At 34.8% G+C, this 25,021-nt stretch overlaps 1 protein-coding gene across 30 annotated transcripts in view; it reads left to right on the forward strand.

The window, feature by feature from the left end:
- The window catches only part of RyR (Ryanodine receptor), a 319,932-nt gene that overhangs the window by 231,950 nt on the left and 62,961 nt on the right, over positions 1–25,021 (forward strand). For 18 of the 30 annotated variants that reach the window (XM_067115198.1, XM_067115213.1, XM_067115211.1 and 15 more), the window contains 20 exons: positions 18–182; positions 900–1,046; positions 1,260–1,421; positions 1,799–1,935; positions 2,359–2,527; positions 2,934–3,065; positions 3,366–3,510; positions 3,708–3,831; positions 4,165–4,392; positions 5,196–5,346; positions 5,782–5,931; positions 6,400–6,535; positions 6,752–6,997; positions 7,392–7,581; positions 7,943–8,216; positions 10,829–11,008; positions 11,262–11,411; positions 19,170–19,196; positions 24,050–24,211; positions 24,559–24,783. In XM_067115198.1, coding sequence (XP_066971299.1) covers positions 18–182; positions 900–1,046; positions 1,260–1,421; positions 1,799–1,935; positions 2,359–2,527; positions 2,934–3,065; positions 3,366–3,510; positions 3,708–3,831; positions 4,165–4,392; positions 5,196–5,346; positions 5,782–5,931; positions 6,400–6,535; positions 6,752–6,997; positions 7,392–7,581; positions 7,943–8,216; positions 10,829–11,008; positions 11,262–11,411; positions 19,170–19,196; positions 24,050–24,211; positions 24,559–24,783 — 3,300 coding nt within the window. The remainder of the gene's footprint in view (positions 1–17; positions 183–899; positions 1,047–1,259; positions 1,422–1,798; positions 1,936–2,358; positions 2,528–2,933; positions 3,066–3,365; positions 3,511–3,707; positions 3,832–4,164; positions 4,393–5,195; positions 5,347–5,781; positions 5,932–6,399; positions 6,536–6,751; positions 6,998–7,391; positions 7,582–7,942; positions 8,217–10,828; positions 11,009–11,261; positions 11,412–19,169; positions 19,197–24,049; positions 24,212–24,558; positions 24,784–25,021) is intronic. The other 12 variants (XM_067115205.1, XM_067115206.1, XM_067115217.1 and 9 more) reach the window with 2 other exon arrangements.

The following is a 25,021-nucleotide window of genomic DNA, read 5'->3' on the forward strand; positions in this document are numbered from 1 at the left end:
TTTCTTCTTTCCAACAGTCTGATGGGTCAGAGTCAGAGATGGGCTTGGCCTTGAATAGATATATAGGCAACTCCATTCTCCCCGCTTTGATCTCCCACTCTAGTTTCTATTCTGAGGCTGAACAGCATGCTCCATTGCTGGATGCCACTCTTCACACAGTGTACCGACTCTCCAAGTGCAAGGTTAGATGAAAGAAGCATATTTTCTCTTCACAAATGAGGGATAAAGTATGCTATATTAATTGTTAGTGTGTTAGTCCACAAAATTTTGAAGTACTGTATTACGGTATGCTAATTTTTCAGTTGGAAATTTGACAGTTTCGTGTATCCATTATTGGCATTATTGTCATCACTGCTAAAATATCAAAAGTGTTATTTTAGTAATTGTTAAGACATAAATTTCTTGCTTTGATTTATTTCTGCACTGCTTCATCATCTTTTCATATAGATTGTATTGTGGTATATAGATGCTGGAATGTTAGTGAATTTAAAAGCGAACGAATCACGTGCTAGAAAATGGAATGAAGCAGGTGGCGCTGGTGTCGCCGTCCTGGCGGGTGTAGAGTGTGGAGCTGTAACGGCTCACCGCTCTTTTACGGGGTTTTGATAAGGAGAGGTCTTTCGAGTATATTTCCGTGGTAGTGGTATTTCACTCACCCTTCATTATACCGACGTCTTCTAAAAGACGGTCGACTGGGGTAGTAACCCCAGCTTTCCTGAAAGCTCTTTTTCTCTGGTATATCTAGCATTGTTATACCTAGAAATTCGTGCTGTAATGGAATTTCACCGGCTGACACGGGACCTTCCTCAGAAATAGATTTTTCCTCTGTCAAAATCCCTTTTCTATCAAAACTTGTCATTTTAATTTTTTTTAAGTGAAAGCATTGTTAATAATTTCAGATTCTGACCAAAGGACAGCGTGAAGCTGTTTCTGATTTCTTAATAGCGCTCACCAGGGAGATGCAGCCTGCCATGTTATTGCCTCTCCTTCGCAAGCTGACTATTGATGTCTCGAAACTATCCGAATATACGACTGTTGCCCTTAGAGTAAGAGTTTGTTAGATTTTCTTGTAATTTAATGACTTCATTGCCATTTCTACAATATCTGATGCATAGAGTATAATTCTCCTGCAGATTTTTCTCTGTATTTTGGGTGATGTTGATAAAAAGCTCTTTAATAAGAAGAACGTTTGATAAGTGTAAAACTGTCAAACAGTACTACAAATCAAACGTTTGATACAAAACTTTTTTCTGTTACAGCTCTTAACCCTCCATTATGAACGTTGTAGTAAATATTACAACACATCATCCAATACCCCCGGCACAGCTTCAGAAGAGGAGAAACGTCTTACAATGATCCTCTTCACCAACATCTTTGATTCCCTTGCCAAGATGGAGTATGACCCAGAGCTGTTTAGCAAGGTTGGTATAGCTTATTTCCTGTGCAACAGTACTTATTTAAATAAACTGTAATGAATCTGATTTTGTCATTACAGTACTATATTTGTGTGGTGTAACATTTCTTTTAGACTTAAGCATTACCATGTAATTTGTTTTGTTGGTTTATGCTAAAATGTAAGACTTTGTATTTGATTGAGCTGTCATCATTATCTTATCAGTTGAAAATAAATTTCACTCAGGTATGCTGATTTACTTTAAAGTTATGCTCAAAAGGACTGAATTAAAGTCTAAGTGATTTTACAGTAATGGCACAAAATAGACAGCATGTGATAGTAATAGATTCATGTTATGATTCAAATGACTTTTGTACCCTTGTAACTTTCCTCCTTCCATTCTAGGCCTTGCCTTGCCTCTCTGCCATTGGCTGTTCACTTCCTCCAGATTATTCATTAACACATGGTTATGAAGATGAACTCTACAATACTTCATCTTGTGCTGAGGGTCCCTATAATCCTATGCCTATTGACACGACTGGGTGAGTAGGCTTAGCTACGTTTGTGTGTATGGGGGACTATGTAGGTTACCATTAGTGATAGTTCATTTGGTATGAAATGCTACAGTGAAAGTATATTGCTAATATTTGATTGCAAATATTGGTCATCTTTATTTTTGGTATTCATATATAATATTCTTTCCTGATAATTTTTAGCTCTTCCATTTAATGAATATACTGTACCTACATGTAATCATATACTATTGAGATCAAGAATAGAATTAATTGTTTTGGGTTTTACAAGGTGGTGTTTTTATAATATAAAAACACCTTTTTCATGCAAACCCATTAATCATGTCTTGCCATTGAATAATAAGCTATGATTTCAAACTAGCCTGTAAACTAACAAGTTACTGTATCAGGTATGCCATATGGAGGTATAATTGACATTACTTCTCCCTTTAGGGTTGAATTGAGCACGGACATCGCTACCCTCCTTGACAAGTTCAGTGAGCATTATCATGATGCATGGGCCTCTAGGAAACTTGAGAATGGGTGGTCTTACAGTGATACCTACACCTTTGAAGAAAAGGGACACCCAAGACTCAAGCCATACTTGATGCTCTCTGACTACGTGAGTTGTTTCAAATACAGTAGCTGATGTCAGTGTCATGGTTTTAATTCGTCACTATTCAGCTCAGATGTTCTTGCAGAATTATCAGCTTTTATGGTTGCATTACTGTGAATGAAATGCTTTTGGTAAACTCACAGATAAACTTATATAGTGACATTAGTTTACATTTGAACATCAACCGAGTGTCTCACGAAAGGAGTCAGTAATTTGTCAAGAATATCTTTCCAGAAAGTGATAAGTCATAAATAATAACAGTATGGTAAATCAGAGGACTCAGACATAAATTATTAGTCAATAATAATTTAGTGAAGTTGTGGTTCCCACTAGATTATTTGTGAAAAAAATTTCACTTAATTAATCTCAGGAAGGTTCCTAAGTATTCTTTTCAATACTTTTGATCCTACAGGAACGTGAACGATACAAAGAGCCAGTAAGGGATGCGCTTAAAGCTCTTCTGGCCATCAACTGGAATATTGAATATGAGAGTATGGAAAGCAGCAACTCATCTGCTCGTGAACAAATTCACCGTCAAGATACCGTAAGTGCTATTTGGCTTGTATCTGCTCTTTTTGATGTTAAGTCTTACCTTGGGTAAATTGATTGACTGCTTTTTCATTCTGTTATGTTAATTTGTTAGCTGTGTATAATGCATTTAACATGATTAGAATATATTCTTACTTATAAAATTCCATTCTTGGAAGTCTAAAGATGACTAGAATATATTCTTCTTCTTTATAAAATTCTTCTCTTAGATGTCGAAAGACCATTATCCAGATGTTTTTTTGTTATTTTTTACAAGAGAGAAGGGGATAACTCATCATCTTCATTTCATTTGCAGACTGATATCTACAACTACAACCCTCAACCTGTAGACATGACTAACCTCACATTGTCTAGGGAAATGCAGAACATGGCTGAAAGACTTGCTGAGAATGCCCACGACATCTGGGCCAAGCGCAAGAAGGACGAACTTGAAGCCTGTGGTTTGTATATAAGGTTTATAGCTTTTAAAAAATAAGTAAAAATGACAGATAATTTTTAGAATTTTTGCTTTGAAGAGGAGCTGTGATTGCAATGAAAAAGGGGTAAAAGTATTTTAGTAATTTTTCAGATCTCAACTTCAAGATGTTACTGTATCCACAATTAATAAAATAAAATTGTATTCCATACTCTCTTGCAGGAGGAGGATTCCCACCACAGATGGTTCCTTACGACATGCTCACTGAAAAGGAAAAACGCAAAGACCGTTTCCGTTCTGTTGAACTTCTGAAGTACCTACAGTTTATGGGATACCGACTGTGCAGGTGAGTTAAAAATGATAGTTTCTTTTATTTTCTATGTTGAACCCTTTCACCATTTGAGATTTAAGGATTTCACTTTAGTGATCTGATTGTTGTTTAACATGCAGAGCCTTCAGAATTTTTTGGTTGTATAGTGAAATCCATGAAAGCAATTTTCAGATCACAAATAGAAGGGATATTGTTAATCATGCACATACATATTTGATAAGAAATTGCCTCAGCTATAGAATAGTTATTCCATTTTTTCCTTCCATAAGTTTTAGTATTTTTCTATGTTGATAATTACAGTCATAAATAGAATGATATTATTAGCACCCTTTGTCTTCCCTTTTGAAGGTCCCACGGCAGTGGTGATGATGGTGGAGCTGCTGCAGGGGCTGTGGAACGCCGGTTTGCCTACAGTCTATTGGGTAAACTTCTTCAGTATCTGGATTGTGCAGCCATAAACATGAAGCTGTTGAAGCCGTCTTCCAGCCTTTCAAGACGTTCTTCCTTCAAGACCTCTACAAAGGATGTTAAGTTCTTCTCGAAGGTTGTCTTGCCCTTCATGGAGAAGTACTTTAGGTAAGTTCCTAAGTACAAGGTCAGATACAGCAAGTGAGGTAAAGCATATGTTTTTTATTGAAAAATACCTTTCTCACTAAGCATAAATGTCACAGGGTTTTCAAATCTATTACTTGTACTGTTGCTGTGTCACTAGGTTAAAGGCATTAGATCAAGTGTCAAATTACAATTTATAATGGGTAAAACCTTCACTTTAACATTATTGTGATGTGTTTTAATTTTTGCCTATCCCATGACTATTAGACTGTTATTTTTGTGCCTGTGATTTTTATGAGTTTTACCCAATTTCACCTTGGCCAGGTTGTGGAACTGTAAGATTTATTTGGGATGAGGCTGTGTGTTAGTGCTGGCTGTGTGTGTGTGTTTGTGTGTGTGTGTGCGTGTGTGTGTCTGTGGCTATCTTCTATAAATGTGTTTCAAAAGGGAGATTCCTCTGCCTTCAGTGCATGCTCCCCAAGAACTAGTGTGTTACTTGCTTTGCCTAAGCATTGCCACACTGCCCAGAAGCAATAGATTATTGATACTGATGCTCATAAGTTCAAGCAAGGCTTATAATGCCATTGTAAAGCAGATGCTCTATTGCTCAAAAGGATTAGTGAGATGAACAGACAGGTGCCCTTTGCAGGGCCAAGTACAAAGTAAGAGCCAAAGATAAGAGAAAGATAAAACTAAGCAAGAGTGAAATCTAACCCTTATGGCAGTAATAGACCATTTTGAGAATAAATAATGATAAATCTATAACATATTTCATATAAATGCTGGTGTTTGCCATGAGACGATAACAGTTTCAATTCCTTTTCCAGCACAAACCGCAACTACTTCTTGGCAGTAGCCCTAACTACCAACATGGTGGGAGCTGCTTCACTCAAGGAGAAGGAAATGGTGGCTTCACTTTTCTGTAAACTGGCTAATCTCATGAGACTAAAGCTTGTGTGCTTTGGATCCGACACAAAGGTGGGTAAAATTATGCTGCGTATGTGTGTATGGATCATCGGTGCTTTTTTGCAAGAATTTCCTTGCACCTGAAATTCAATCTGTAATTTTCATGTCATTTGGTACTTTTTGGTACATATGCAGAATGAATTTTGTTGATTCTTAAATAAAGTATAATGTATACAATATGTTTGTTATTCTTATGGTTTTTACGCTATTCTTATCCCTTAAATTTATTAATTCGTTGCCTGAAATTAATAAGGAATTTTTGAGCAAAAATAATTGTTCAAAGTCTTTGGTAAACAGTGACTGAAAATTTCTTTTTTATTAATTTTGAGTTATATTATAATAAAAATTTAATAAATTTCTTATGCTGATGTTAACATTTTTTGTGTTATTAAAATATTTTCCTTCCACTTTTTCTGATAAATTTTTTTTTACATTTTGCCATCACAGGTGACTGTGAAGTGTCTCCAGGTGATAGTTCGAGCAGTTGATGCTAAGACCCTCACTAAGAATCTGCCTGAATTTGTTCGCACTTCAATGCTTACCTTCTTCAACAATGCAGCTGTTGATCTTGAGTACTGTATTCATTGCTTACAAGAGGTGAGTTTAGACTGTTAGGGTCTCAAAATTAAAACTACTGTACTCAAATATGCCTCTGATGTAATGTCTAAAGGTTTTTAACATCCCTAAATGGTGAGATGTATAGATTATATTACAGTATTTAACTGTAGAATCTGACCAAACAAAGAATCTCAATATCCTATGGTGTACTGTAATTACAAGAAACAAATTTTCATTGAATTGTGAATTCACGGGGCGAGTGCTGTCAGATGGTATAACATAATGTGATAATATAAATGTAGTTTTAAAGCTTTGTTTATGGTGTTTATATGAATCTCATTTTTGAAAATTATACACTTGTACAGTGCAATAAAGATTGAAAGACTTGTAATGAGATGATTTCAAGGAAGGATTATTGGTAGTATAGCCATTTCTTTATTACAACTTTTATTGAGATTAGATTTCAGAATCTGGCCTTTACAAAAGGATTGTTCTTTCCATATTCAGGGTAAGTATGCATACATCCGAGGCACTCATCTGAAGACATCTGCGTCCCTGAACTACGTACAAACTGTATTGCTTCCAGTCTTAACATCTCTGTTCGACCATACAGCTGCTTGTGAATTTGGACAAGATCTCTTATGTAAGTCTATTTTCAGTTGATGTTAAGTGTTTGTTTGTTAGTTATTTCTCAGTAACATATGAATGATTGTTAGATTTTAAGTGAAAAGCTGTTATTAATTATAATGTAAACTTAACGTGATCCTCGTAGAATAAGATATGGTTGTAAAATTTTCTCACTTAAATAATGTATCAGCACACAGCAAAATGGTAATATTACTTGTTGCTTCCTTTACAGTGGATGAAATTCAAGTTGCTTGTTACAAGATCCTTGCAGCCCTTTATCAGCTGGGCACTGATTTGAGCCTGGATGGTGGAAAGACCTTCATGAAGAAGGAGATTGACCGTCACCGACCAGCCATTGGCAATGCCTTGGGAGCCTTTGCTGCTACCTTCCCAGTTGCTTACTTGGAGCCTATGATGAACAAGAACAATCCTTGGAGTATACATAATCGCATAGCTGACCAGTCTTTAGAAGCCCAAGGTGTGTTTTGAACCATTGAAACTTCTGAGTCCCAGACTAATTAGGGGTAACATTGTCAAAGTCTTTGAGCATACCAGATCTTTGCAAAGATCAATTGCTTCTGATATACAGTAATCATAGAAATAAATTCTTTGGAGTAGCTACATTAGAATCTAGAATTTTAGCTTAATATCTATGTTAAGTAGACTTATTAAATGAACTTTGATTCCCAAAACAGTGTTTTTGGCACAGTTCATTAGCCAGATCTTAGAGAGACACCGAGAACACCCTATGATCACCAAAATAGACATTGTGCCTGTAAGAGAAAAAATCCATCAAGTTTCTTGCATTTATAATTTATATTATTTTCTGTTGCGATATGAACTGTGAGTGAAAAGTGTCCATTAATTTTCAGAAATAATCGTTAAGATGGAGACAGCCATTCCCTCCTTAGAGACTCTGATCAAAGAAGTGGAGAAATTCGTAGACGAAGAGGGAAAACATTCCGATATGCCTCACATCATTGATGTCATCCTACCCATGTTATGTTCATACCTTCCCTTCTGGTGGAACCAGGGACCAGATAATGTTAATCCATCTGAAGGGTAAGTCACTTTCTCAGACTTAAAAAAGTCTGATAAGTAACAAAACCCTGCAGTATATCCTTGGAAATTTTCAAATATCCCACAACTAACAATAATTTGACAAATCTTTTAGTCTAAGCTAACCTATATTTAATGCTTAACATTCCATTTAAGAGATTGATACAAACTAGTATCATTGTCTAAAAAGGTAGCCTAGCAAAAAACCATCAAAATAATGTAGCTGATAAGTACAGAATTCTGATAAATTGAGGTAATCTGTAGTGTAAAAGTAAGAATTGGTTAGGATGTTATCAGGATAAAATTAGATTCTTATTCCTATAATTACTATAGCCCATTATTGTCAATTTTTTTGTCTTATAAGGAACCACGTTACTGGAGTAACTTGTGAGCACATGAACCAACTGCTACGTCTCGTCTTGCGTCTCATCATGTACCATGTGGGCGTAGAAAATGCTCCATGGATGACACGTATTGCAGGCTATACTCAGCAGATCATCATCAACTCCAGTGAAGAGCTATTGAGAGATCCTTACCTACCCCTCGCGGAGAGAGTGTATAAGAGAACAGAACATATGTACAATAAGGAAGAAAATCTCAGAAGCTTCTTGAAGTCATCAACTGAAGACACAAGTCAAGTAAGATTTTTTAAAAATTATTTCACAGTAAAAAACAAGCAAAGAAAACTTCCAGAGGCTTTCTTTAAGTACAGTACTATAATTGGTTAGAGGGCAGTACACTTTGTTGTTAGTAACTAACATCTCAGAATTTAGATTGTTTCATAACAAACCATTAGTCATAATCGAAATGTGACAAATGTTTTAATAAATGTTTCCAAATTTTGTATTAACATAAGACAGGTACTTTCTGAGAGGGTTAAGTTGTGTAAGGATTTTCCTCTTAAGTTGACTTAATCTCCCTCAAGAAAGATGTGGACTGCTCAGTGAGCAGGTGGCTGTTGTGGAACAGGCTCCTTCCTACAGAAAACAAGCTGTAGTACTGTTGACCATGGATGATTTTGCACAATGTCTTTGACTTAGAATAGCCCAAGAAATGCCATGCAATGCTTACAAGTATTTTATCTCAGAGGGATTAATAACGGACCTATGCACTGCTTTTCAGAAGCAGCTCAAGGCAGTGGAGTTAAGTAGATCAACTATTCTTTGCATCTTCAAAAATCAGGAGAGTCTGAGGAACAGTATGCTTCTCCTGTGTTCTCTTGAGGAAAACAGAAAAGATCAGAATCTGTTTATGTATCCTACATATCATGCAGGCATGGAAGTTTGTATCTTTGAAAAGTTATAAGTCAAAATTTTGTGTTTACTGGACTGCCTGTATATATGCTACAATAGCTGTCTCACTTTCCTTCTCATCCTATCTTATATTGTAGGTTTTACATAAAATTAGTATACTCTTATTTAAACAGAAAAAGAACATAATCATGATCTATATTTTATGTGTGCACAGTCAAACAAAAACAAATGGTTCTGTAAAAGAGACTAAAAATGGATCAGTAATGAGGTCAGCCACAACAGCTGGAAAGTTAGGTGCTGTTGTTTAAAAGTTATGTTAACCTTAATTTGTATGCCTTTCCTCCATAAAATCTAATCAGACAGATACAGTACTGATGAAATTGAGAGTCTCAAGCCTTACAAAGATGATGCTGGTCTTGCCTCTGTGGTCTCAGTACGACTGGTAGGCAGACTTCCGGTAGCAGCTGGTGGACCATACCAGGAACTTGCCAAACTCTTGAAGCACCTTTTCTTCCAAAATTAAGTTATTCCCTCCACTCAGTATTATTTTCCTGTGGATGAGGTCTTCTTCAGTAGTCTGTGCCTTCAGAAGGTGTCAGTGCAAGTATTAAAGAGGTGAAGAACAACGTTATCTCAAGTTCTTGAAACTCAGATGATTGGAAGTTATTATCTATGTACTGTACCTCACTTGTTTCTTATAGCACGTTGTGAAAGGCTTCCCTGTAGGATAATCCATCCGTCCAGGTTAAGCTCTCTGTGGCTGTCCAAGTCTAGTAAGGGATGCTTTACAAGTTGGTTCAAAGGTTTTTTCTGTATCCTCCCATAAAGTCCATTTTTCCATTAGCTGATGTCTTCAAGGCATATGAGCAAGCTGCATGTAGGGTAGTGGTCTTTTATGGAAGGCGATCATCCTTTTCTCAGTTAGTGTTCCATACCTTGTGAAGGAGAAAAGAATTTGAAGTGAAACTTCAGACTTTTCCTGTCCTTGCATCAGGAGTGGAGGCAGATCTTTAGGATGTACTGTAATGTCTTCCTGGCCCAGACTGGTAATTCTTCACTATGTACAGAGGTGTCCCCAGACAAGGCTGATCAGAATCAGATTAGTTGTAGTTGATCAAGAGAGACGCCACTTTGATCTCTATTTCCCATAAGAGAAATGTTGAGTTCAAGACTATCCCATATCCAAGTATGTTTAGAAGTCAGTCATCTTTAGCTCATTTTACATGCGAAAAATCAAACAGAAAGATGTGGAGTTATTTTGTTCCTTCATAAGAGATGTGATTCCCCTGGGTTATTAGCCGGGTCTCATTTGAGTGCTTGATTGATCTTTGCTACATGCTGAAGTTTCACTAGATATGATCTATTACTTCTCTCTCAGGACTTTGCTGCTTACTGTATCCCCATGAAGTTACGTTTTGACTTATTTGTCCTCAATTGTTCTGCTAGACTCATAGAAACTTAGCTGTAGATGGGGATCACCCCTTCTTGTTATCCCTCCTAAATAACAATTCAGGCTTATTACAATTATGACTTATTGGTTTGGTAAGAAAGAACTAAAGTTTTACTAGATGAAATTTTTTTATACAAACCCGTCATTCATATTAAAGTTGCTTTCCGCTCAGTCTCCTCATTCTGACTTTTTTACAAGTTTTACATGAAAGAATGAGGCCACTGTCTCTCTACAGAAGGTTCTAAGATACATGTGCTAGCCTACTGCTGATTTTGAGACTTTAGAAGCTACAAGTTTTGGGAATTTGACACTGCAAACCAATGCCAATTATGGTTGATGGGTTTGTATGAAAATTTAGTTTTTTTATTTGAAATTAATGGTTTGCTTTTAGAATCTTGAAGCCATATTACTATTGATGTTGTTTGATTAAGCCAGCCTTTGACAGCACAGCTTCTCACTTCTTGAGCAGGTATTATGAATTCTGATTTTATTCTGTATATCAACACTTCCTCTTCTCTTTTGACACATTTAATCATTTTTGCTACAGGTTGAAGGTCAGCTTCAAGAGGAATGGCAGTTGCTGACCCGAGACATCTATGCCTTTTATCCTCTGCTAATAAAATATGTAGATCAGCAGAGGAATCAGTGGCTCAAGAACAGTGTACCAGAGGCAGAAGATGTCTACAACAGAGTGGCTAGCATCTTCCATATTTGGTCCAATTCACAGGTTAGTGTGACTGAGTTGTTTTTCATTTTATAACCTGGAGAGAACTAAACCATATTAAGCATAATTATGGAATGGCTTTTAAGAATTAAATTTGCTATCTTACTATTATGTAGTGAAGTTTCACAGAAGCTAGTGCTACATTTTGCTATTTTGATATACAGTATTGTATATAGTGTGCTTATAATGTAATAGTATTAACTGTGTTGACAGCACAAAGTATTTTTTCCAAACATATTTATTTTGCACATTTCAGTACTTCCGTCGTGAGGAAACGAACTTTATTAGCCAGAATGAAATTGACAACATGACACTAATCATGCCGACTGGTTCAACACGTAACCGAAATGCTGCAATGGCAGAGACAAGTGGAGGTGGAGGAGGAGGAGGAGGTGGGAAGGTAAAGGTAATACTTAGTCCGCCCGGAGCGCTTTTCCTTTCTTCTTTTCTTTTAGTTATTATTAGAATATTTCAGCAAGGAGCCATGCTAAAAAAATATCTTTTTATGGTATGGTTTTTGCCAACCGTTCTCTTTTGTGTGAGAAAAAATGTTAAATTTTATTGAGTCTTCTGAAATAATTACTCGTAAGATATTTTATCTAATCAGGGCCATTGTTGTTGATGGGAAATAGGACTGTTTGAATAAATTTTGTCAGTTATCGGTCATTATATAATGCGCTATATCATATTGAAATATGTACTACTGTACAGTGAAAGGAATTCACTTCATAATGATTTCCCTACAGACAGGTAATTTAATCATTCATTAAAGCATGATTTATTTTACTCAACATTAGAACTTAAACACTGAACATTAGGTGAATAATTATTCTTCAAAGTAAAAAAAAAAGATTGAAGATTGAAATATATAATGCATTGTGTTAAAACTATGATAGACTTTTGCAGCAGGGACATGTTATTTGTTTTACATGAGTTGATGTCCATTACAGTACAGTACAGTACTGTAATATTTGTAATGGAATTGTGTGAATGTGTTAATGAAGGTGGAGCAAATTCTTACAAAGAACAGCTTTATACTCTTGAAGATGGCCCTATTGAGTGGTATTGCCTACAGTATTCCTCACACAGCACACTGCAGACATTGATAAAGGACATTTCCAGCATCACTTATGTCCCCGTGCATTTGTTTATTATTTTTTCATATGCTCTAAAACCCACTCAAACCAATCTTTCTTCCAAACACCCATTAAGCTGGTTCCTTTAACATGAACCAGATAATGTTTTACATGTTTCCAACAAACTCAAGTAAATCAACAGCCTTTAAGGTACTCAGAAATGATGTGTATATCTGAGTAGTGTCCCAGGGGTAGATAACATGCAAGGATACAGCTGTCACTAATTTGTGGCTGTTTGGTGGGTATGGGAATTATTTAGATGAAGACCTTGCTGTCAGCTGGTGATACTTACTTGTCAACTTCATTAGTCTATGAATATAGACACCAGTGAACTGCAATTTATATAAAGTATACAAGTGTTGATTTTCAGATTTCAGCCATTAAACTATATTGTACCCTCCAAATAACATTTCCTTCACTCTTATATAATCTGAGTAATCAGATATATTTGAGTAATGTTTTAAACCATTGCCATAGATTGCAATACTTAAGACTTCTGTGTACAAAGTCTTATCTTGAACTCCAAAAGTCATTCTGTTGACAATTTTGGAACATACTGCACAACTAATGAATATTAATAACGTGTTGCCAAATCTACCATGAAACTCACAATTCAATCTAAGGTCACTGCATCTTATCTTTTGACTTAACTTGATATTTGTCCATCATTATCAGTGGTCCAGTATCTCAAATACAAAAGTATACATAAAGCAGATTGGAAAATTTATCAACTGCATTGTAGAGAGATTCCACCTTCTCAGTGTGATGCATGAGATCATAATAGGGCTAACATGTCCTCCCTTTGACTGCTGAGGCAGTAAACAAAACTGACAATCTTTCATCTCCACAACCATTTAGATATTCAGTTCCTTGTTGACCTAAAGTTGCCTGATTCAGTTAAAGGAAATAACTTGATAGGTAAGTGATGCATTGTGTGATTCAGCCAAAAATATAAAAAATTAAAAACAATCCATTGAAAGTAGAATTTTACCCAATATGGTATCATTCACATTAGAGGTTAATATGTTAAACCCCATATATAAAATATACCATGTACGTACTGAGTTCATTGGAGAAAGCAGTAATGTGAGGGAGAAGTATGTCAGGGAAGCAATGTACAGTATTTCAGTTGTAATATACACCCCAATCCAAAACATGACAAAGTTTTGAGAAATGAACAAAATACTTTGAAATTTCCAATGAATGTGCTTTTCAGGGGTGGGCAAAGAATCATTTATACATAGAAAATGACTAAGATGTTGGTAAAGCAGTGCAGACATCAACTGCCTAAATAGTTTAGGCAAATAGTTTCACAAAATGAAAACAAATACAAAACTAATTACACAAAACACTAGAACAGTAGATGTCCATGTTATGTACTTGTAATAGAAAGTATGCCATAGAGAAGAATTTGAACCTATCTCTGTGTAATAAATCAGTGCCTTGGGAAGACTTCATCTGTTTTATAGTGGTCTCACAAATAACACTACTAGCTAAATCATATTTACCACGGTATTATAGTTACCTTTTGTTCTTGAATTTGCCCCCTAAAATATGACATAATGCCATATTTACATAATTTCCAAACAATTATAGCATTTACAGGTCATTTCCATATATTAGCCTTTTGTCACATTTAGTGGAAAACTTAACATCTTTACTGAACTTAATTTAGATCTCAAAGTAACGAGGATATGAGAAGTGGACATCCATTTAATGCAGGTGACTTAATGCCCACCTTACATGATCAGTGTTCATCTGTAGAGAATACAGATTGTCGTATGAGAATGAACTACCTAGGATTTATGAGCATTCATGGCTAAGGCAGTTTGCACAACTTGTGTGAAAAAAAGCTTTTTCGTCATAATACAGTACTGGTAATTACATGGTGTAAGGCTGTTCTGAGTTGAAAAGAAAATTTAATCTGTATTTTCTAAGAAGAAATTCTTTTGGCCAGTCATTTAAGAATTGAGAACTGTTTGATTGTTCTGGTTAACTATATTTTATAACTAACTCAATCGTGAATATGAAATATAATTAGAAATAATTATCCCAATTATCTACTGGATTTTGGTGTTTAGTAATGCAGTAATTAATACAGTAACAACCATTTTATATATACAGATGCTGAAAATTTAATTTTATCATATCTAGGTTACCAGTGGACAAAAGTTTTATTACGGTACTTCAGCATGTGCATTTTAATTTAAAAATCTTCAGTTAAGTATTTATGTTTCTTTCGGTCATCCTTGGACAAAATATTTGTATGTATTTAATGAATTCCAGTGAATTGTTTCAGGGAGGAGGAAACGTATGTTTATGGTAGTAATTTTAGTCATAGAATGTTTTGAATATAAAGTGAATCTTGAGGTTACTAATTGGTCTTCAAGATTTTACAGCACTGTATCATAATTTGTAAATGTTAATTGGATCCCAAGTAAGGCTATGAACAGAGAAAAATTATAGGTTGATGTTAACTACAAAAATAGCACTTCTGAAACCTATATTACTAAAAATTTTATCCGCTCATTTAAACAAACAATTTGCATACAGTTTTGAAATTTATTGTTATTGTATTTTTGCACTTTGAAAATTTATTGATTGTTCTTAAGATTACCTACCGGAGTTTGGGATTAGATATTTTATTTGTCACTAAATATTATTTATGTTAACAAACTCTGTACTTAATTATTAACCATAGGTAATGGTCACTCACAGTTTTATAGACTGGTATTTAGCTATAATATGATGTATGTACTTGGTCATGGTATATCTTGGGTATGTTGGTCATTTGCTAGATTGTGCTTAAAATTATCATATATTGCATAGACATTTTTATATAGCTTCTTGCTAGAAACTCATTATGACAGTATTGTTTCTCTATCAGAGCGTTCATAAAGATTTGCTGCTTTTGCTATGAGAACACATCTAGCTACTTTGCTATTACTGTACATAGCATATTTAGTCAGTTCTTGAAACACTTACCCAAATGTTTCGAAGCTCTTTTATATATTTCATTAAAGTTTTTCTCTGCTTGAATTTTCCTTACAAAGATGGCATTAATGTGTTAGTATATCTGTTGCCTCATGGTTGTTTTTGTCTTTTGATTGAAGATCGGTCATTGTTGTTGGTGGATAGCTCTTTCAAGTGTGTATTAGGATAAGGTTTCTCCGTTGTAGTGTTTCTTATGAAGCTGCTTGGAAGACACAGACAGATGTCACTGTAGAAACCAGAATTCAGGAAAGGAAGCACCACAGCTAAAGGTTGGCATTTAAGAACAGCAAATGTGAACACTAGACATTAAAGCTCTTGACAGCAGTATCAACTACATCACCCTTCATTTCTGGTCCTGAAGAAATTCTGGTTGAAAAGAAGTGTTGTCCCTCTCCATTTGAATATTTCTTAGTAATCAGTTCTCTGATCAAGGGAGATTTCCATCACCAGTTCTCAATATCTTTGTTAATTTTGGTTATGGCGTGAGCAAATAATTACATTTGTACTGGAGAGTCTGGTGTAGTAAAGGTATAGGACATTGTAAATGAAACTGTCATCCATCATATATACTTTATAGATCAGGACTCATTCTACTGGGTTTGGTATTGGATCTGCATTGGTAGGTGCAGTAAATTGTTTTTTCTTCCAGAAAGAGTTGTGAACTCTGTTTGTATTGAGAGTTGTAATACAGTATATCAAGAGTTTGAGTAAATATCGAATTTCTTAATAATAATAATAATAATAATAATAATAATAATAATAATAATGTATGGGGGATTATCTTTCTCACTGACATTAGTCTGAAAAGTTATTTTCCTGCAAAGCAGATTGTTTGTTTTTACTTTCATTGCACAAGTTTATTCACCTTTTGGGGAAACAGTTCAATCCTGATATATTTTCTGTAGTCCAGATTTTATGAAAAATGTACCAAGCCAAGGCCTAAAATAATGGCCACAGCAATTGGCCATATGAATGTACTAGCTGATGCTGTATGCACTACTGATCTTGAGCAGTCAGTATTTTTCATTTACCACCAGCTTTTGTCATAAAGATTGTAGTTGACAGACTTTAAATCTCCTTCATTACTTCACATTGATCAGGACATCAGCAGATTGCTTTTGTGTACCATTCCCCTCCTTTATCAAGTCTGCGCCACTAAACCGCTTTTGCTGGATGACCTTGTTCATTTGTAGATGTTTGCTTGCCTGTTTTCATAGTTGCTGTGGGTCCCCTAGATTGATCAAGTATATTTTGCCAATATATTTAGAATTTTCAGTAAATTTTTACAAGTCTACCCTAGGTTTTCTTTGGTACCAAGGTAACTAACTGCCTTGTGCCAAAATTAGAACTTTGGTACAGTAAAACCATCAGTCAACAAGAGAGACAGACCCACTGCCCTTCCCTTCAGTGGGGATTGCTTGGTCAGTAATTCACACCCCTACCTTACTTTTATATTGGTGATGGTCTACCAGTAAATCCATGAGGTCACCAAAATGTTGTGGCAACTTTTTTTATTCTATATTTTGTTTGTGTTTGAAACTGTGGTCTGAAGAAAGCACATGTGGGTCATAATGTTTCTTTAGAAGTTCTAACTACTGATTTTAAAATCTGGTGGTATACATTGGGCTTTAAGGACAATCATACAGTTTTTAGGGATTATATGCTTCTTTCAGATTGGCTTTTGTAACTAATGATACCTCTGATTGCTAGTGCTTGTGTTCTTAAGAAGTATTTTTAATCTGATTTCTGATTGTACTGTACAGAAGTTGTGTCTTTGGTAATTCTCTCAGCAATTACAGTGGGTCCCGGCTTATTCTCGGTTCAGCATTTGTGCTTTCAGTTATTTGCGGGTTTTTCTGTGGAACGTATCTCCAAGTATATCGCGGAAAATTCACCACTTCACTGATATTGAAACACTTTAATATCATTTCAAAGTTTAAGATTAGGATAACAGTAGAGTAAATCATATGGGTACTCAACATGTTGAATGAAGATGATGATGATGAATTAGCTGTACATATACTGTACCTGTAAAAATCAGCACAGTATGTTCAAACACCAAGTACAGTTCTACTGTATACCTTAAACTATCATGCTAAAACACCTTAAGTAATATCATTTCAAAGTTTAAGATTAAGATTAAATCATATGGGTACGGTACTCACCAGTAATCAATGTTGAATGATGATGATGATGATGAATTAGCTGTGCAGTATGTACAGTACTGTAGACTCTTTGGTTACTGTAGTACAGTGTACAGTACTCACAATCTACAATACCTGTACGCAAACAAATGTACTATACAACGTGAATGTGGTATACAACATAGAAGCAACTCGATGAAGTGGGAGATAGAGATACATTGTACTGCAAACTATGTGCTTGTTTGGCTTGGGGAGAACATTTTTAAAAAATAAATAAATACATACATTTTACTGATTACAGGCAGTCCCTGGTTATCAGCGGGCTTGGTTATCGGCGATCCGGTTTGACAGCGCTTGTCTAGCGATGAAAATCAGTGATCTCCGGTTATTGGCGCTGATAAGCACCAAAAATCACCAATACAGGCAGTCCCCGGTTTATGATGGGGGTTCTGTTTTTATCACACGTCATAAACCAAAAATCGTTGTAAACCGAAAAATCGTCGAAAATCGTCAAAAAGCCTAAGAAAAACCTTACTTCTAATGCTCTGGGTGTATTGAAACGATGTAAACTGCATTTTTATTGATTTTTTCATTATGAAAACCTCCAAATTTATGTTATTATGCCATTTTGGAGCCATATTTCTTCCATCGGATCGGCATACGACGCATCATAACCCCGGAACGTGCGTCATAAACCTGGAAATAATTTCTGATGAATATACTTGAAAAGCGTTGTAACCTCGGAACGTCGTAAGCCGGACCCATCGTAAACCGGGGACTGCCTGTACCCGGTTATTGGCGATTTTCACGTATCATCACGCTGTTGGAACAGAACCCCTGCCGATAACCGGGATCTGCCTGTACAGGCAGTCCCTGGTTAACGGCGGGCTCGGTTAACGGCGATCTGATTTTATGGCGCTTGTTTAGCGACGAAAATTGACAGTTTTCAGCACCGAAAATCACCGATTTCTGCTTATCGGTGCCGATAATTGGGTATTGGCGCCAATACATACCTAACAAAGGCACCGATAACCAAAAATTGGCGCTTTTCGGCACCAATAAGCCCCTAAAATCACAGTAGCACTGTAAGAAAGAAAATGAGCTTGCCTGAATATAGCATAGGGGAACTTGATTAGTTTTCATACGTAGCTGTAAGCTGTGTATATATTTAAGGGTAACGTTTTAAGATGACTTTGAAATTATATTATAGTGTTTTAGGATGATAGTTTAAGGTACGTTTTGTGTTTGAACTATTAAAATAGAGAATGAACTATTAAAATAGGCAGTTATAAGCATTTTTAGATGGGGATTTTGGTGTTTGAACTATTAAAATAGGTAGTTAAGGTGTTTTAAGAGGGGTGTTCCAACTTATTGCGGATTTTTGCAGATATGTGGGACCCACTGTAAATTACATACAGCAAACACCAATTAAAGTAACCATTTTGAGTTCAACAGTCCATTTTATGAGGGCTGTATAAGGTTTTAAGGTTAATGGTTACTAAGAGTATTTGTGGACAAAGACTTCCAGTGTTTACAGATAGTTTTTGAATAGCAGGCATGTAGAAGGAAAACAGAAGCAGCTGATTTTCACTAGTTATTCTTATCAAGAAACAATTTTATCATGATGACCTGTGTCTGAATACATTTTTGTGTCATAGTCTTGCCAATGTACATTGCCTCCAGTCTCATTTTGTTGTCTGTTATTTTTTGCACATGTCACCATACAGTATTTCATGTAATTTATTAGCTTATATTCATGTATGATATAGATATTCCTTTTTGAAATGATTTCTAAACAGAGTATTATAGAACTATTTGTTTTCTTCGTTTGTGTTGCATATCAGTTGTACAGACTTTTCAAATTGTATCTTATTTTTCATCTTTGTTTAGCAAGCAGGACCACCCCCCTACATGCCAGTATGTACCGATAAGTTAAAGTTTTGTCATTTCAGTTTCTTGACAATTTGCAGTCACTTTTCTACAGAAATACTTCCCTTGATATTTTTCCATTAAATGTCATTTTTAACACCTACAGTGATGAATACAGCACTATACAGAGTGAAGTTTGAAATAGAAAACAGTTAAAGTTTTCAGAGATACTTGCACTGTGTTTATAAGCTGTCATGCATCTAGTGTCAATTTTCCTTTTGGTCATTATATTCAGTACAAATTACATAATGTTTTCCACGAATATCAGTCGTTTGCTGTGGCATGATCTGCATGATTCCATATTCAAAGATTTATAACTATATATTCCATAAAATCAGACCTGATTACATCTGACTCAAATAATATGCTGCCATTGTTATTTTTTCATAAGTAATCTTGTAAACTCTGTCATGGGCTACATTCTTTCAATACATCTGTAACTGATACTTCAACATTTCATTGTTCACAAACATAAGAAAATATTGTACATTTCATTACAAAGATCATTGTTATGCACTCTTACACAGGCGATTATGTTAATCTGTATTTAAAGAGAGAAGAAAATTTTGATCTTTTATCACAGATTTATTGAACAGACATCAGCTGCCTGCAAAAAATGTTTACGAGATATCATTTCTTGAAATACTGGATTCCCTGAAACTGAATATGTACCCTTCTCAATACAGTTGTTGGTAATGTTTATCTATGTACATTCTCTATTGTCAGTTTTATTCTCTGTCGATCTTCTTGTTTCTCTGGTAAAAAGCTCCTTGTTTATGTTCATCTGTGCTTCCATGTATGGTGATGTTAGCATATATAGTATATTGGTTGGGAGTTTAATGGCTCATCCTGGCTCCCAGCCAATAGGAGGGGTTCCCAACCCAGCTTTGACAACCAATCATATATATTATATGTACATACACATCATACATGAAATATATATATATATATATAAACAAGGGCCATATTCATTATATACTCTGTATATGAACTTATATGTGTAATTATCACCTGATTGTATACTCTATGTGTTATGTTTACATACAGTATATCAAATTGTGTAGTATTACATATATACAGTACAATGCTTACTCTCTTACAAAATTTCAGACTGTGACTTTTTTCATTTATTATTTTTGTCTCAATTTTTACAGCTTTTTTGATACAATGTTTTTTCCTGCTGCCTTCCTGCCATCTGTACTATAATTTCAAATCTTGCATCATGGTAAAAGTACCACAACCTGTAGCGCTCCGGGTAGCATGCACAGCTTTTTGGTGCAGAGTAATTTTGAGTTTCCCTAGATTCTTAGTTTGTTATTAGCAGTTCTTTATTGGTTCTGTAGTACCGTATCCCACATACTTAAAATCATCTTCCAGTTTTCGTGATTAAATTCCCTACAATAAATATGATGGTTTTTTTGGTTTTGCAGTGAAAAAGGAAGACACTAAATATTTTCAGCATTTTGTTCTTTTGTTGATTTTTTTTCTCCATTTTGTTGAATTTTGTTTTTCTCTTGGTTGCCATTTCCTAGGAATTTAATTTCCCAAGATACTGGGACTTTTTCATTTCCTTTTGTTTTGCATTTAGTTTCATTTGCAAATTATTTTGCTCAGTTGTTTTTCTTGTTAGTTTTCATTTCATTTTTATCATATAGTAGTTATTTTGGATTTATGTTGGGTTCTTTGAGTAGTTCTGTAGTATGTTATGTTGTTCCTTTGTTCTTTTGGCTGGTGCATATTATTAATATTTGTATTTTGTATTTTTTTTACATTCTCTTATGTTGGGCCTTTTTGTATTTGTTTTATGATTCAGGTTGAGTATTTTAGTCATTGCTTTGATATTCTTTATTTTTATGTAACAGTTGTTATAAAATTTCATGTGGTATCACACCTTTTTGGCAGTTTCCTTTAAGCATGAGTTGAAAATCCTGAGTTTGTTTGATTTTAGGTTCCCTTTACAAGTAGCAAATCTTGGAGTAAAGATCTTTCTCTGATCAAGAGAGACTGAGTTTCACATTTCTTATATGCTGTTATATTTTTCTCTTACAACTTCCACCAAGAGGGTACGTACATCTCGATACTAAAATGAAAATACTGGTCAGGCTGAAAAACCAAGCTCTGAATCCTAATTCTAAAGTAGGGAAGTGGCTGTTTATGTTGTGGTGAGACTTCTTACACTGGAGGGAGTTACCATCTACTTGCAGCACATCTCACTTGGTACTGTACAGAAGTCCTTTCATTGCTGAACCTCTGTACATGTAGAACCCTTGTCTCCTCACACTATCACTGACAATGTTTCATCATAGCTTTCATTTTCCTTCTTTTATGTCTAGTGAGAATGCTTTCTTTGCTGCATAAAGCAAAGTCTTGGTTTATTGCTTTCTAATATTGTCCTACAAAGAGCATTATCCAAGAACACTCATTTGGGTAGACATATATAAACTGTGGCCTACAACTCTGCTGCAGTGCAAGATTATGGTCACACCAAGGATGATGGTCAAAAGCATTATCATTTTCTAAATTATTTTAAAATGATATACATATTCTGCATTGACCTCAGTATTATTATTATTATTATTATTATTATTATTATTATTATTATTATTATTATAATAATAATAATAATAATAATAATAATAATAATAATAATAATAATAATAATAATAATAATAATAATAATAATAATAAAAGTAGTTCTATGAAACTACTAAGTTCCATATCTAGATTCCCATAGAGCACACTAGAATAATTGTTCTTGAAATGAAAGGTCAAGTTAAAGAAGTTGGACGACTAACAGGGAAGCCACCAAAGGAAGGAAACAGACGAAAATAACTTTATATGAAGGTTGGAGTTGCTAGCCAATATCATTCCGGTAGGCAGAAATACAAGTCTTCACCCAACTTCATCTTTATGCTCTTACTTGATACTAACCATTGGGATTTTTATACAGTCCTTATGTGAGGATGAATGATAATTAAACTTACTTGCTTATATTGCAAAGCAAGGATGTAAAATGCCCTACTTCTGATAATTTAGAAGGGACATTTAATTGAGAATGGAACCACTAATGTTTGTACTGTAGATCCAGTCACACTCTCAGATACAAAATAGTAGCTTGAAGATGGTTGCTATTCCAGAAGTAAGTGGTATTGACTAGTTAATATTAGTGAAGTTATGCATTTTATTTTGTGTGGATTAGAGAAGAATTCTCAAAAATATTTTTCATATGGAATTTGACTGTTAATGTTTGAGTGAGAGTTGTAGCAAGTCAGAGCCTACCTCTTGTCAAGAAGATCTCACATGGTGGCCACAACTACTTTGCTGCAGTATTTTGGAATTTGGATTCAGAGCATTGATCTTTCTTTCTTATTAGCATTACCAAGAAGCACAGAAAATGTTTTAAATCATGTACAATTTTTACACTTTTCTCTTTAATGTCATACAGCTTAGTCTTAGTTTAGACTCAGAGATATGAGAAAACAGCATCAAGAGTATTTTGTCTATAGTAAATGTTTGTGCTGTCAGCTCAGTTCAAGTCATGGCAATGAAAAAGTTTGAAGTCATGAAGTTCATGTAATTAAATAAGCTTTTATGTCATTGAAATGGAATATGTTATTTTGTAAACTCTAATTAGGTTTATGGAAGAGATGCTCTTTTAAGATTATATAAAAGAAGCTCTTTCTATCTGTATGCAACCATGCTTGTTTTTTTCACTTGCACAGTTTTATATTTTATTGACATTTTCCTCAAACATTTTATGACAAACTTGCTGTTCCGTCTCTTACCTTTTCATGGAAGTCACAGAATAGTTTAAGCCATAGTCGAGACATATTGAGTGACTTTAGTTATAATAGCTGTGCATCCATTGAAATGGTCTGCTATTCAATGCATTTATTCGTGGAACTACTACAGTATCTGTATACAGTACAACACAGATATCCATAGCGTGATTAATGCAGTTGATGTTAATGCAGGTAAAACGAGAAGAACAGCATGGTTATGTGAAGATTGTTCTGAAACATGAAAAAGTAAACAGGAACCTTTACTGCAAGATTTGGTGAATTTGAATTGATTTAACTGGAACTGAGGGTTGGCCTCAAAACCCAAGTGAATAATTATACAGTAGTTAGTTTTCTCCCTTCCCCATTCCATGTCTGTCTTCTTTGGGCATGGTAGGTTATTGCATATTTTGATGAAATGCAAAATCTTACTCCTTCCAGGTTATAAGATGTGATTTCTCTTATTGGTCCTGTAAAAAAGAGACCATAAAGGATAATGGCAGTCCTGAACTGTTTGTAGAATGTAATACAATTATAGAGTCAGTGTAATGCAAAGTGCTTTAAATGAAGAACTTATTTTAGTATGAAGTATTTTAGTAAAACCACTAAGATCAGTTTTTGTAGATAGATATGCATTCTAGTTTTAATTTCTATTTGGAAGAATTAGAAAAAAGTTCTGTGGTATGAATTTGATTGTACTGTATACCTGTTTCAAAGATAAATACTGTATTGTCTTTTTAGTATTTTATGTAATTTTTAGTTGACCTTTTGGAAACTTATTACCATTTTGTATTAGTTGCCTTGATATCCAAGATTTCTTCCTATTTTGAAGAAATACTGTAAAGAATATTTTTTGATATATTAGTGATAGTATGCATTTTGTCATGTTATTGGTACTTTATCCAGTATCTGTTTCTAGTCTTTGAATTCCAATAGGCATAATGAATGCAGTTTGTTTTACTAAGCTTAGCAATTTATGTTTGAACTATAATTTTAAAGTTTGAAAAAGATGGGTATCTTTGGAGAAAATGGTACAGGGATGTTTGTCCACCCAATTTTCAGAAGAAGAAAAAGCGTGCTGGCGGCAAGAAGATCAGCAAAGAGAAGGAGTTGGCTTCATCCCTGATGGTTGCCTGCTTGAAGCGTCTCCTTCCTGTAGGTCTAAATCTTTTTGCTGGAAAAGAACAAGAATTGGTGCAACATTGCAAGGAGAAATTCTTAGCGGTATGTACAGCTTTTAACGTGCAGGTAAAATATCTGAGATTAATAGGTATTCTGAACTCATCTTGAATAAGTGTTCACTTGGCATTTACGTTTTTTTTTATCACAGCGAGCATGCGTTGTTGAACAAGGAGGCAAGTGATTATAAATAGCAATTAAGGTTTCCCAGAAAAAGATTAATCTTGGTGTTGGATTTGTATGATATTACTGTACAGCATTGCATTAGAAACTAGAGGAATGTTTTAATAAAAAAACTAAATATTACTCTTGTGTTACATTTAATAATGTTTTAAAAAGTAAGTCAGCCTATTCCTACCGTAGTCAACACGATGTAAATTTCTCCCATGCAGAAAGTAAACGAGGCTGAGATATTTGACTTTGCCAAGACTCAGCTGACATTACCTGACAGAATTGACCCAAGTGATGCTATGAACTGGCAACATATACTTTACTCACGACTTGGAGGTGGAAGGGTCCCGCGAGAAGAGGATGAAGATAAGAAGATTGTCCCCACTGTTGATGATACAGTAGAGAGAATTGTGGCAATGGCTAAAGTTCTGTATGGCCTTCACATTGTAAGTAATGTTTTCACTAGATGTCCGTGAAAAAGGGCTATATTGTTATTGTTGGATGTAAAATACCATTGTTCATGTCTACGCACTTAGTGAAATCTCATGTTTCATTTATGTATGGTTCATTTTAATGAGTATTGTCTCATACAGCATCATACTTCTTTTACTCTTGTCAAGGGAATCATTTTGGAGGTGTACTCATATTTGTGATAACTTTAAAGGTTTCTTGCTAGCTAAGTCA

The sequence above is a fragment of the Macrobrachium rosenbergii genome, chromosome 13 (genome assembly GCF_040412425.1).
Source record: "Macrobrachium rosenbergii isolate ZJJX-2024 chromosome 13, ASM4041242v1, whole genome shotgun sequence".
In the NCBI taxonomy this organism is placed as follows: Eukaryota; Metazoa; Arthropoda; class Malacostraca; order Decapoda; family Palaemonidae; genus Macrobrachium; species Macrobrachium rosenbergii.